At 26.3% G+C, this 15,611-nt stretch overlaps 1 protein-coding gene across 3 annotated transcripts in view; it reads right to left on the bottom strand.

Annotated features, from left to right (window-relative positions):
• Positions 1–15,611, bottom strand: part of LOC100202979 (inositol 1,4,5-trisphosphate-gated calcium channel ITPR1) — a 139,702-nt gene that overhangs the window by 68,993 nt on the left and 55,098 nt on the right. For 2 of the 3 annotated variants that reach the window (XM_065813079.1, XM_065813081.1), the window contains exons 20-28: positions 14,836–14,991; positions 4,322–4,487; positions 3,010–3,130; positions 2,780–2,887; positions 2,073–2,273; positions 1,469–1,523; positions 1,173–1,338; positions 756–968; positions 323–433 (exon numbers count right to left, since the gene is read on the bottom strand). In XM_065813079.1, coding sequence (XP_065669151.1) covers positions 323–433; positions 756–968; positions 1,173–1,338; positions 1,469–1,523; positions 2,073–2,273; positions 2,780–2,887; positions 3,010–3,130; positions 4,322–4,487; positions 14,836–14,991 — 1,297 coding nt within the window. The remainder of the gene's footprint in view (positions 1–322; positions 434–755; positions 969–1,172; positions 1,339–1,468; positions 1,524–2,072; positions 2,274–2,779; positions 2,888–3,009; positions 3,131–4,321; positions 4,488–14,835; positions 14,992–15,611) is intronic. The other variant, XM_065813080.1, reaches the window with a different exon arrangement.

The raw sequence follows: 15,611 nt of genomic DNA, 5'->3' as shown, positions 1-15,611 counted from the left end.
AGTTTAAGTTTAGCTTAGCGTTTCTGCATTCAGCATATTACTGAAATGTTCAAATCATCAAAACTTATAAACAATTGTGGTCAGGTTGTCAAAAAAATAAAATCATTTGCGTGGTCAGCAGTAGCATGGAGAGAGAGAGACACACATGCGCACAATAAAACACTCTGTGCACTTTTATTTTTAAAAGACACACATTAATCCAGACACTTTTTCCTGAAAAAAAAAATGATACAAAAAAAGTATACTTTTGCCTAAATTAACTTCTTAAACACTAACAACATTTTTTAAATTGTAATAGACTTGATAATATAATTGTACTAACTTGCAAAACGGTTTTATAATTTTTCAATGAAACTCCTTCCACTTGATCATCATTATCTTGGTCACTTGAACCCAATGACAAATTTCTCCCAAAAGTATTAGCACTATCATCCTAAAAGCATGTTTAAATTTAAAAAGTTTAAAAAATAAAGAATTTATTTATAATTTATTGAAATTTAAGGAATTTATAATCCATTTAAATATAAACTCTTTTTGTCCCACACACAAAATTGACGTCAAAACTTACTTATGCAGCAAACATTTCATTTTTTTTATTAATTCAAAATTGGAACCAAAAAAAAAGAAACCATGGATTTTTTGTCTTTTTTTTTAATAAATAATATATTTATGTATTATGATACACAAATAAAGAAACATTGAGAAAAAATTTGCAAAGAAAAAAAAATACAGAAAAAATTTATTATACCACTTACTACATAAGAAATTTGCTCTGATGCTTTATGATCACCAGGAATATCACTTTCTGGCAATTTACTAATTCTTTTCTTTGATTTTGTTGTTGTAGACTGGGTCCAACCTTTAAATACCCACAGTTCTGATTTTTCAACAAGAAGTCTGAGTTGATCTAGATCACTTTTAATCTGCTTGTAATTATCAACATCCTCACTTGATACAAGCAGTTGCACCTAAAAAAAATACTGCCGTTTGTGCTACATTCGTAAAAGGATAAGCAAGAGCAGAACTTGTGTCTATTGTACAAGATTCACAAAGTAAGAACAGAACTTAGGGCCTGGGCTCTAATATACTAACAAGTAAAACTATACAAGCAAGTAAAACTATACTATAATTTTTTTTCTTTCTAAAACAAACTAAATATCTAAAATAAATACCTGTTTAAAAGCTTGAAGCACTTCCTGCCGTTGATTAAAATGACGAAAAAGTAACTGCAATGAACCGGAAACAAGTGGTTTGTATTCGTGCATTGCAAGATTGAGTAAGACACGCAAAAACATTTCTCCTCCGCAATTATCTAAATCTAAATCAACATAGCCATCTCTAAAAAAAAAAAAAATCAAATCAATGTAATCATTTCTGTATAAAAAAATCAATCAATGAAACTAATTTTAAAATAAAATATTATTTGTAATAAGCAAGTAGAAAAAAATAATTAAATAAAAAAAATCACATTGAAGTTTCAAACATTTTCTCTGCCTCAGAACTTATGTGGTCTAAATCAACTCCTAAAATAAAATTTTAACTTTTTTTAGTAAATAATTTTTTTATAAAATATGATTTAAATTATATTTTAATCATTTAAATTATTTTACTTTTTAATTATTTTACTATTTTTTTATAACAAAATCTTTTTGTAAACTATTAGACAGGGACTATAAAGTGCAGGTTAATAAATAATAGATTCTAAAACTTTTAAAACTTTTTAAAGATAACCAATTCCATATTAAGTATATAAAAATAGAATTTACATTATTTCACAATATTGGAAAACGAACCAAAAATATATCAAAACACCAGATTTTTAGCAACTCTAGACATGTTGTGTAAATAAAGAGTGTTGGGACATAATTGTATATAATGATAATAATAGCTTGTTGAAAATAATGATACTACATTCTTTTTTTTTAGAGCACTGTGGTATAACATTTAAACAGGAAGTTTAAAACTCCTAACCAAATTAAATTTATGCATTTAACTAAATTTGATAAACAAGAAATGGATTTAAACATTAAATAACTTAATATTGTAAAATATATATATATATATATTTGCACCTCCCCCTTCACTGTCAACAGCTTCACCTGCTCCATTTTCATTAAAATCTTTTTTAAAAATGGTTAGCAAACTTGACATGCGATAATCCAATCGAACATTCATTATATACTCAAGAATTTCAATAATTTTAAGCTTGATATTCATCAGAGTCAAATCTTCCTTTTTTGATTGATTTTGAACAGGTTTGTTCTCAAAATCCACTAAATATAAATGTAATTCACTGTATTCACTAAATATCAATGCATATAAAACACATCTATTACTATGACTGCATTAAACTTAAATAACAACAGAATAAAAATAACTATTTTGGAATAATATATCAACAAATATTTTTTATTTATAATAACTTCTATTTTTAGTCAATTTACTAAAATAATAATTTATACATCGCATAGATTTGCCTAACATTTAAATTAAAAAGCAATGCTGTTCTGTCAAACTAGTAAATGCTGAATTTACACATTTAACATAATTTTTAATAAAAATAAATCCAAAATTTTGCACTAAAAATCAAACACTTTTGAAACAGTTTGATTAATTTTTTTTTTTATGTGTTGATTTTTACTTAATTTGAGCCGTGGAATATTTCAAAGAAACTATAACATGATTAAAGATGAAAGAAGAATGCATTAACAGTATTATAGTATTATATAATATTAATCTACTATAATATTAATAAAAATTAATATAACAGTAAAATTACAATTGGAATTATTAGCAGTCCACTCAGCATCCATTCCTAAGGTAACATTTGTCAACACATCACCAACTGCTTTAAGTGTGTTTGTTACATTCATCTGTTCCTTTTCTGCTAAGAAAGAAAAAAAAGAAGAATAATTTTAAAAACAGCGGTTTATACATGCAAAAAAAATAGAATAATTAAAAATTTAATTAACAGTAATAAAGAGGCAGACTTAAGGTAAGCAAACATACTTTTAGCAAAATACTTAGAGTCTACACTATCCAATATAACAAGTAACATTTTTGTGAGACGTAGAAGTTCTTTAAAACCATAAAATCCAAAATGAATGAGATATCTGGCTATCTGCACAACCTGAAATATTAATAAGGAATTATTCAATATGAACAATGTAAAATATTGTTACCAATATGGTAATTTTTTTAATATATACAAATTCCATAGATGTAATTTTTTTTCCTAGGAGGGTAGAGGGTTACTGTATGACCTTATGGATACTTATTAAAACTAGTGTTGCATATGAACTATCAAAAAATAAGTTAAAAATAGTTTGAAAATAACAAGAACAAAAGAAAACTTAAAATTCAATTTGTATTATATAATATAAATTGAATTTCAAATTATTATTTAATATTCAGCATATACTAATTATTTATTATATATTTTAAAATAAAAAGTAAATTTAAAATGGATATTCAAATAAAGATAAAAAATCAACTTCAATTTCATTAACTAATTCCCCTAAGTTCTCACTTTATTATTTTATTAAGTTTTTTAGTAACTTACTCAATGAGTTATTAAAGTTAAAAACAGTACAAATATTTCCATGGTAACAAATACTTCAATGATAAATGATTACTCAATAACAAAATAGAATGAGGAAAACATTTTAAAAAAACTCTTGTGTAAAAAAACTTTTTACAAATATATTATATAACTATTACATTATTTCCAAGTGTTTAGGAATATTGCCTTTAAGAGCACCATTTAACTGAGTAATCTAAAAATGGATAATATTATAGAACCCTAAAAAAAACAATGATTTTTTTAGACTTTTTTTGGTGAATTTTTAATCCAAAAGATGCTTCTAAGTTTTTTTGTGCATGTAAACTTGAAAAATTCTTTCAATGAAAATGACCATGTGTTTCTATGAGAGATTACCATATATCCACTACTTGATTGGTTATAACAGTACCAACATTTTTGACTTTGATTTCTTCCAATTTCTAATTGTATATTTTTATTAACTTTATGGTATAGACACAATAATTACTCATATTTATTACACTTTTTATTATTAATTTTTTATTAAAGAACATAGTCAAAAACACAGGTGGCATTTGATAGTTATTTAAACAAGCTAACTTAAATTTTGCATAATGACTATATACTATTTTTTCATCATAACATTTATCGACACAAAAGCTTATTTGGGCGTAATATCATTAAAAATAAAAAAAACTACCAAGTAATTAAAAAACTCAAACTACACATGTAATAAAATACAAAAACTATTAAAACAATTAAGAAATATGTCAGCTCAACCTCATATGTCAGCTTATTTTGCTCAATGTCAGTCATATCGATTTCTACTGAAACAGCTATAGTGTGTAAATAATTTTCAACAAAATTCATTGTGGGTTTAAATGAAGAAACATTTATCTTTTCAGATTTTCCGTCACCCTGTTCTTCTCTAATATGATTATCATATCTACAAAAAAAAAAAAAAAAAGATTTCATTTTCATTATAAGTAACAAATAACTTTGCAATATAAATTGCAACTTTTAGTCGCAATTTAACATTTTTAGGTTAAGGATAATCTATGCTTTTTTTAAAATGATCATGAAAGTGATAACATATTTACTAAAAATACTTTATATCTAGTAAATAAAAGAGTTTTTGAGTAAAATGATAATGAACAAATGTAAAAACCTAAAAACTTTGAGTAAAATTTTTACGCTTTTACATTGGTTCATTACCTTTTGTAAACACCATTACACATTACAGCTTATATTAGGATTTACATATATGTTAACCAAATAATCAGCTTAGCAACATCAGAGATTGATTGCACTTCAATACATAAAAGAAACAAACATATTGAAAAAACAAATATTAATGCAAGTCTGTTTTTTAACTAAACTATACAAGGTGAGCAAAAGTTTAGTTATTTATACAACTCACAAATACTACAACAGAGGCTTAAGTACATAGCTGCAGACAGTGTTAAAGGACAAGTAGAATGATAGGCAGCATTAGCATAGTTAAAGGACAATTATAGGTAGCACTTGCAATATGTTCAGTTGTTTCAAAAAATTTTGCAATTGAACATTTTTAGTTAGTTGAGTGCTTCATCTTGCTTATAAAGAGTCTTAGTTTTATCAAAATTGCATCACTTTTAGAGCCCCTTGAATTACCCAATCAATATAAAATTATACAAGATATAGATAATATTGATTTTCTATTTCATTAACCAAAAAACAGACCCAGGAAAAACTGTTTTGTGCTAATTGCCATTTGAAACTATTTTCAAAAAGGAGCAGTTAATGCACAAACTAGTATTTTGTTAAAAGATTAAATTTTGTTGCAAAGATATTAAAGAAATAATATTTCCATCTTCAACTTTAAAGGCAAAATCATATTCTGATCCAAAGGTTATATTTTGGTTTAAACTTAACAAAGTTGTCTGATGAAGTTGTATGTTGTTTGTTGAAGAAACACTGCATGACTTAGAAAAAAGGGATTCAAAGAAAAGAAAGAGAACAAATCTTTACAAAGTCATCAACAGTTTACAAAAAGACAATGCTTCTTAGCAGTCTACAGGCCTTGTTAAGAAGCATTACGCAGCTCAGATTTTATGTACAAAATGGCAACTTGCATATGTGTTCAGCAAATTTATATTAAGCTAAAACTTTTTTATTTTGGAATATTTAAATTATCTTTCAATATTGCTTATCTGACGTTTATTTAGAAAATAATAAATTGTAAAAAAATGCACTTAACTTCAAATGTGAGTTTTTTTGTTCAAGAAACAGATCATTTAAAATATATATATATATATATATATATATATATATATATATATATATATATATATATATATATATATATATATATATATATACACACTTTTTTTAAATTAAAATTATTTAAAATATGATTTTGAAAATTTAAATTTTAAATTTGTCTTTCAAAAATGTAAAATAGTTGATGAAACGTAGAGTGAAAAATATAGTTTTAAAGAACATAAATAGTTTCACAGTATTTATTAAAGAAGAAATTTCTTTTTTTATCATCTGCTAATTACTAAGTAAAATATAAGTCTCTTCATCGTAGATTTAAATATGTAAAAGCAAAAAAAAAAAAAAAAACAAGCTTAAAATTTGTTTGTTATTAATTCAATGTTGTGCAAACTTCTTTTGACATTTTATAAAAATAAAATGTCTTTAATAAAGATACTTTATTAAATATTTAAAAAAAAATTGCGATAAACAAATAAAAGATTTGTTATGTGTAAGATTGTTTTTTGAAATAAATAATAAGGAAATATAATCTTTTTCAAAACGCAGATTTTATAACCATAAGCGAGACTAGGTTTTTTCAAACCAAGACAAGACCAAGACGAGAAGTTAGTACTTCTCGTGAGACCGAGAACAAGACGAGAAATTTAACAATTTTTGAAAACAAATTTATTAAAATCCAAGTAAAAAAAAAAATGTAAACATGGTTTTGACAAATAGACACAAATGACATTTGTCAAATGTAAACAACTTTTTCAAATATTAATTCAGAATTTTTTTGCCAAACTTTTCCAACAAGACAATGTTTTCTCTGATTAAAATGATTTGTTCTACTTTTTCTGGGTGTAAGTTGTGTCTGGAGACTCTGATTTAGTTGAACTTGCTGGAATAGCTAAAATGTCTAGCTAATGAAGAGAGTTCTGGCAATGTATTTGAATGCAATTTCCGCCAATCAAGAATCGGAAAGTCTTTTTTGGCATCAGGGAGATATTCATACTGGCACATTTCACTCAAAATAGGATTCAGTTCAGATGTTGGCTCTTGTGTTTCAAGTCTGACGTTTAACTTGCGCTTTAGTTTTGAATTAGGGGACAAATCTGCTGAAAGTACTCTGGCAACAGGTTGGCACTCAACATTATCCTTAACCTGTGAGGCTAACCATTCTTTTGTTGTTTGAAATTTTTTGAAGAGCCTCAAGTGAAGTCCCTTTAAAGCAGGATTTAAGTAGTTTGCTGCAGCACTCAATAAGTTTCCAGTGTGACAAAGAGGAAATCTTTTCTCATTGCAGCTTTTCAAGTTTTTTGCAAACAAAACACCGTAGCCATTTTTTCCATCCATCTCAATAAATTGATCATTTTGTCATGGATTAAATAAAGAGAATCGGCAACAGTGTTAATTGTTGGAATAGACTCAGCCGACCACGTTTCTGTAGCTTCTTTGAGTGGTGCCAAAATTTCTACTGCTCCCTCGATTGATTTCCACTGTGATGCATTGATGATCTTTGAAGAAAAAATATCGTTATTTGCACATAAGCTGATAATTGCACTCTTTAGATGTAGGACAGAAGCCATGCCATTTAGTTCACTATTCCATCTTGTGTCAACAGATTGACGTAACTGTCTAAAATTTATTCCTTGAGCGTCTGATTCTGATTCAAGCAACTCAGCTGCAGCTGTTGACTGGTGAGTTAAAGAAGCCAAATCTTTGCATGTTTGCAACGCATCATCCATTTCAGCAGTCATTCCAAATGAGTCTCGAACTGCACATTGCAAAATATGATTGTTGCACAAGTATTGGTCAAGGCGCTTTGACAATTTGACTGCAAGTTTCATGTTTCTTGCCTGGTCGTTCACGCAGTACATTGGCAAATCAGCAGGCAAATTTAGTTCTTCTAAGAAAGAATCCAGCTTTCCTTCAATTAAGATACCTGTGTGTCTGCCTGGGAACTGTTGGACATGAGGTGTCCAGTGATGTAGTCTCCAATTTTCGTCAACAGCATGAAAAGTCCAAGAGATGTAGCTGTCCTGAGCTCTAGAAGTCCAAAGGTCAGAAGTAAATGCAGCACTTTTTAGATTTGGCGTAATCTCCGTTATTATGCTCTTCATTCCAGCTTGAACTTCTCTTGACCGAATTGAAAGCTTTCTTGAATATGTTGTTCTGTGATGAAGGCTCAGTTTAGGGTTTGTAATGTCAAACAATTTCTTGAAACCTCTTCCTTCGACTGCTGAAAAGGATGCCAGATCAGTGCAAAAGTAATCCAGCATTGCAGAGTCAAACTGTTTTTGAATGGAATTGTCTTTGTCATATTTGGACTTTGTTTCAAGCATTTCGACCATGGTTTGTTGTTTCTTCTTAGGAGGAGGAAGAAGAGAGTCGTCAGTTTTTTCAGAATACTCAACGTAATCTTGGCTGTGTTTTTTTTCGAGGTGACGATGAAGTCCGATTGTGTTTCAATCTTTTGTTTTCAAAGACATTTTGCACGCCTTGCATTCAGCACCGTCACTTGTTTTTTGAAAATATCTCCAGATTTTGTTTTTTCTTGGTGACATTTCTGATCGTTGAAATGAGGCAAGAATATTTCTTTTCAATATGAACAATATGTGTCAAGTTGAATTCCACTGGTAAACTGATGAAATTAAGTCGAAAGTGCACCATTTTATACAAAAAGTTTTTGTATTTAAAATCTAATTAAAAACATTTAAAATCTAATTAAAATTTTTTAATTAGATTTTTTTTAAAAATCTAATTAAAAAATCTAATTAAAAACCTAATTAAAAATTTAATTTGTTATTGTCAAAAACAAATTAAATTTTTAATTAGATTTATTAAAATCACGGCGTTAAAATATTAATTAATTAAAAAAACAAATTATTAAGCATTTTGTAAATTATAATAATTTTTAATTTGGAAAATAATATAATATTTAAGTCTCATTCTACTTCTAGAGAGAATTTTCTATTTCTCGTTTCTCACAAGAATTCATTTCTCACGAGAAACGAGAACGAAACGAGATCTCGCTCATGGTTAAGATTTTAAATTTCATCACAAATTTTTGTTAAATTAGTTCTAATGATTTTTAAAGTGGCTTAAAATAAAATTTAAATACAACGCAGTATTTTAAAATATGCTATTGACGCAATTTTTAACAATGTAGATATCAAAGCTGAGTTAATTACAGTTATTAGCATTAAGCTTATATATTTGTATATAGCAATAAGCCTAGCTGTCCAAAACCATAATATCTAAACAATATTTTTTAGTAGACGGGAGAAAAATGGTTCATTTAAAAATTGCACTTAAAGTTTAAAAAAATTTATATACAAACTTTTTTTGCATTCTTATAGCTTATTAGAACCTTCACCCTGTTAATTTATTTTGAAAGAAAGTTTGAATTGAAGATCTTCTTTAAGAAAAAAAATTGTATCTTTACTGTGTTAGATGTGCAGATTTACCTAACTGATTACGTAAATACATAATCTAAGTATCTCTAACATAGATGACAGTTGCATGATATTTCTCCTGGTGTTTTTCGAAATTTAACACTATAATAAAATTTTAACCCTCTCATTGTCATATCATTAAGACTGTAATAATTTACGAAGCAAAGGAAGAGAAAAACCTAAAAAACAGGTAACGGATAGCTAGGTATGTGAAACAACTTTACTCTACCGGGTTATAGCAGCTTTTCTGCAATAAACTCTCAATGAAAAAAATTTTTAAATGTGCCGTTTTTAATACTAATTTTGGCAGATTTATTAAATTATGATTTAAATTAGCAAGATAGCAACCAAACTATAAAAAAATAACCGTCCTTATAATTTTTATATTCTCTGAGGGGTTAGGTAATTGTCATCTAAGGTTCTGATCCTCCAGTTTGTTTATTCGGAGGATTTGAACCTTTGACGACATTATATGTAATCATTGACAGTAGGTAAGCTGAGTTTAAATCCTTACTAACTTGAATCCTTAAAAACTTACCTACTGTCAGCAGTACTGATGTTTACACTTACAGATGTTTGTACATAGTGTTATATAAGTGGATTTTTTACATTTGATTATTACATATTGTTTTTCTACATTTGCATATTACATGCCTATTTATAATAAAACTAATTGTAATTCATTTTCATGTAATGAAATGATTTACAATTAGTTTTATAAAAATTTTCATTTTTCAAAGGAGGGAGGGGGGGGGGGAGATGTGGCTTTCATATATATTTTTTATAAAATTCTATGCAATACTGCTATGCTATTATAGTTGCACATTTTTAGAGCACCCGCTTGATAGTTGTTAAATCATTACAACTATTATAAAAAGTTTATAGTTTTTTATTCTAAATAGAATACATCTTTAGTAGCTCAGTGGTTAAATGCACTGTCCTCAGTATCAACATCTTGATATTTTTGTTGGTTTAAATTTTGCTGAGTAAAAAGTTTAATTTTAGTTTTATCTGGATTTTTAAACACAAAACAAAACATTTTAAGTAAACTCGAGACTAAAGTAACTAAAGACTCAAAATTGTTAAAAAACTTTTACAAGTTATGATATAATATACACAATCATTTCATACATGACCCAAAAACTCAACGCAACTTACTGACGTTTACACGTGTCTGCATGTGCAACACTTAAAAATGATTGTACGTAATGCTACACAAATGTAATTTTTACATTAAATGTAAATGATATGTTTTTATCAATTTACATAAATTTCTTTGATTATTATTATTATTATTATTATTATTATTATTGTTATTATTATTATTATTATTATTATTATTATTATTATTATCATTATAATTAATAATAAAATTTCAGTTTTTTATCAAACTCTTATCATAACTTTATTTTGTATTTTTTAACGTAGGTTACATGAAAATTGCAAAAGTTCTTTTGCTATTTTCTTGAAATTTTCTTCATTAAAAAAGTAAAATATAATAATTGAAAATGCCAGCTCCATTTCCAGAGTAAAATAAATCAGATTATGCAATTAAAATCACAGTAAAAGTATATTTTTAATAAACTTTCATTTGTTTACTTCAATACTCACCTGTTAAAGATTGACAAAAAAAGGAATTGAAAATTGACTACTTAAGCATTTTCCCCTGTGGAACACGACATTAAAATATCAACTCACAACAGGAAACTATAAAAAAATCTTATGCAACAATATTTCTAATTTTTATAGGAAAGCCCCTAAAATTTTGGAACATGCAATTAATTTAAAAGCCCAAAGAATTGCTAAAAAAATTACCCTTGAAAACAGAACTGAATCAACTACTTCTGCCAGAGCACAGTGGGTCAAAATACTAGTTTTTGAGACAAAATTCATAACTTTTTACCTATTCGTCATATGTTCACCAAACTTAACATGTTTTCTAATATGAGGTCTGTGCTTTTTACGTAATATTAATTTACGTAATAAGAAAGGTAATACTTTTGTTGTTTGGTTGCTATGGAAACCTTATATGCATAGCAGCCTGGTTTCTTGGTAAAAATAAAGTCAATTTGAGATAAAATTATTATTGTTTTAAATCATTAACAGTATGGTAACAAATTTTGGTATACATATTAATTAGATGGTGTGATTTGTAAAAGTATTGTTTTTATGAATTGTTTTGTTGCTTTAGATACCAAATTTGCATAGCAACAATAACATTTGCTTTGTTGTAATAGTTATTGTAAATATATAAGTTTAGGTTTCGCCCTACACTACATATTAAAATAGTTTATTCATTGGTATCAACCATTAACATTTTTTTATATGCTAAAAAGGTTTTTTAATTAATTTATTCAGAAAAGGCATAGTCAATATAAAAGAAATGTGCATGCAAGCATCACAATATAAAAATAGTATAAAATTTTTCATAAATTGTTTCGTTTGTCGATGACAAAAGTTCCAGTATTTCTTCATTTTAAATAATACAGAATGTAATGCCGCTTTGATTTGGTCTTGGTCAGTGTTACTGTAATTTTGTTGATCTTCATTAAACATCACAACCTTTGCCAGGTTCATATCAAAATATACTCATATATATATATATATATATATATATATATATATATATATATATATATATATATATATATATATATATAATATATATATATATATATATATATAATATATATATATATATATATATATATATATATATATATATATATATATATATATATATATATATATATATATATATATATATATATATATATAATATATATATATATATAAATTTAAAATATTATTTTACTAAATGTCTTGCTTTAGTCTGCAACCAATAATGGATTCAGGAAATTTAGTGTTTGAAATAACTTCCAGAAAAGAAGCAAACTCTAAACATTTGCATGTTTATACTTATTTTAAATAATGATTTCAAAAAATTGCGATGATTGGAGGCTGGGAACGAAAAAGCTTTTTAACTTTATCCCCCTTTCACCCCAAATGTGAGAGGTGACAAGTTAACAACATATTTTATGTACTATTCTTAACTAGACTTATATTCATCAATAAGTTTTAAGTTTCAAAGTATTATCTCTCAGCGTTCAAAAATTTGTGACCATGTAAAGTTTAAATCCCCTTCAATTTGAGGAAGTTACAAATTTTATATGGTTATTATAATGCTTAATATTAGTCAGAGATGCAAAAAAATGCAGCCAAACTTTATTTACAATAAATATATACATGTTTCAGTTTTAAATAATGTTTTCAGTTCACTGATAACCTTTGATGTAAAAAATATCTGACAGAATAACTAAAAAATATTTATATTTTTTTATCTTTTTGATATAGCAACTTGATTGACAAAATTAAAGTCTATTTCTCCTTACTAAACAATTTTAAATTGTAGAAATCAAAAACTAATAGGCTTATTTAAAAAAATTATAAAATATATTTTGCGATAATATAAGTAACATTTGAAATTGTTGTTTATCAACAATGTCAATGGTGATTTAAAATTTTATAAAATTTTTAGTATTCTAAAATCTTTTCAAATAAATATGATATATATGATTCTAAAGCCTTTATATTACAATAAAAGTACTAATTTTCTATGCTATAATGTACTAGATAATTAATACTACTGTTTTGCATCATTCCATTAAACTTTTTTTTTTGTACTTTTGTCACACTCTGACCCACTACGCAGAGTTTTAATAACATTTAAAGATCAGAAACCAAATGTTAAAAACTACCTTGTAGGTTATTAGTTCCTTCAAAAAGTAAGATGTAAGCAAATTTAAATTGGATGAAAGTAATAATATTATGAGAATATAAATTGGTTTACTGTAATTGAAAATAAAAAAGACTGCACATTTATTTAATTTGACATTTATGATTTTTACCTTCCAATAACTGGATACTTTAGATAAAATAATTGAATTTGAAAAAATATACACAATTATTCCAGAAGTGACGATTTGTTCAAAGATTGCAGAAAAACATACATAACTGCTTTTATGTAACAATGGGCAGTTCAGATGGCAGAAATTTGTGAAATTGTTGGACTAAATATTTTAGATTTATTAAGTAAAATAATCAATATTAATGATTAAACAAACCCCCGGGATTGGGTTTGTAAAAAGTCCAATTTTTAGCCTAGGCAGGGACCCTGGTCATTTACTAGCTGTGAACCAGATTTTTTATGCATTACTATTAAACCATCATCACAATAAAGACTTTAATCATTAATATTGATTATTTTACTTAACAAATCTAAAATATTTAATCCAACAATTTCACAAACTTTCTGCTTAGCAAAATTTTAAGATTTAGCAGGAGTTGATTGCTAGGGATTGCTAGAAAAAATTTATATCACAACCACTATCAAGTTATGAGTTACTAGAAAACAAAAGATATGATTAAAGCAAAAGTAAACAGTTAATTGTACACTTAAAAAGCTGCAGGTTGTATGAGTCAGGAAAAAAAAACTTTTTTTTTTTTGAGATTTCGTTGATGTGCAAGGAAATAAATTAGATGAATATTTTGTAGTTTTTATAGCATGGAGGGACAGATACAGTAAATAGATGCAACTCTGTTAAATGGCAAGCCAAGAGAAAACAAGTTTTGGATGATTGAACTAGAGATGATAACTTGTTTGATAAGCAACCATGATAGTATTTTTAGAAAAAAATAAGATTTTAACGATAAGCGAGTGACTCAAACTTTGCAGATAAAGTTTGGCAACTAAAACTACATTTACAATGCACTTTTGGACCCTGTATGATAGTGAAAGGGTTGTTATTCATCAATATAGGAATGTCAACAATAAGTTTATTATTTGCATCAGAAGTCAAAGCAATTTGAATTTCTGATAATAAGTTAATATGTTTAACTGGGAATAATAGGAAGAGTATGGCCATTAGATTCAAGAGTCAAATTAGAGAAAAAGTTATTTGCAAATAACTCAGAAAATAAAAGTGGTTTAGGTAGCAGTATGTAGAGAGGTAGCAGCTTCAGGAGAAAATGGTAGAGATAGAAGTAAGAAAACTTGGAGAGAGTGCATTACATATGGTAAGAACAAGGTTTAGATAAGGTAAGAAAATGCTTGAGATTTTTTGTATCTATATCTATCTATGTGTGTGTATATATAAATATATATATATATATATATATATATATATATATATATATATATATATATATATATATATATATATATATACATATATATATATATATATATATATATATATATATATATATATATATATATATATATATATATATATATATATATATATATATATATATATATATATATATATGTATATATATATATATATATATATAACGTGAGCTTTAAATCAAAAATATATACTTTAGGATGTATTAATGTTTATTCAGCTTCGGTCAAAAACATGGACCCAGCATCAGTCACAAACATGGCCCTGCTCAAGCCCTGGTCTCTTACTACCCACAGCTCAATAAAATTAGAAAAAATATTATTGTATTATTATAAACATTATTTCTTTTAAATATATTGCAAGTTCATTTTATTTATTTTTAAAAAAATCATTATTAGAAACTACATACTCTTCTATGGCATTTTTAGTTGGAATCTGTGACCAAAGTCTTGCATATCGAATTGGTGAGACTGGTTCTTGGGGATCACGATCAATGTGCATGTGTAACATAAGCCGACAAAATGCAGCACGTAGACTTAATGGTAATCCATGATCTGCAATGCACCTAAACTCAATGTTAAAAACTGTTGTTATTAAAATAAATATTTCGCTTACATTACATATTTCACTTACATTACATTACATTTAATGAATAAAGTACAATACAGTATTTTGTTTAAGCCGTGTTTTAGAACTTTTTTCTGAAACAAAATCAAAAAATGGTGGTGGTAGTTTCCTGTCTCTTAATTAAAATGATTTGGTGACTATACAATAGAGAAAAATCAAGAAAGAACAAAAAGATGTTAAGACACAGCAGGAATATTTACTGAAACATTTTCCAACAAACATCTCTGCTATTGGCGCGATGCTAAACCAGTAAGCCTAGAAAACCAACCATTGAAGTGATGAACTAAAGGGCATTTTTAAAATTGTCATAATATTTTAAATGAGATACAAACCAAGGGTTAGATTAAGCAATTGTGAATTGCAATGACTGTAGAGAATTAGCAATCTTTAAATTTTTATAAATTAAAGAAATCGCCATCACTGATTTTTACTTTTTTTTAGTTAGTAATACTTTTTTGTTGTTGTAATGTTGCCACAAAAAATATGTAAAAAAAAAAGCTGTTTTCAAAGCATGATAATTACTTTAAATAACAAAAGTAAAAAAGAAGTTATTAGTAA

The sequence above is a fragment of the Hydra vulgaris genome, chromosome 12 (genome assembly GCF_038396675.1).
Source record: "Hydra vulgaris chromosome 12, alternate assembly HydraT2T_AEP".
NCBI lineage: Eukaryota > Metazoa > Cnidaria > Hydrozoa > Anthoathecata > Hydridae > Hydra > Hydra vulgaris.
The sequence above is the reverse complement of the archived record's forward strand: the minus strand, read 5'-3'. Positions and strand labels throughout refer to the sequence as shown.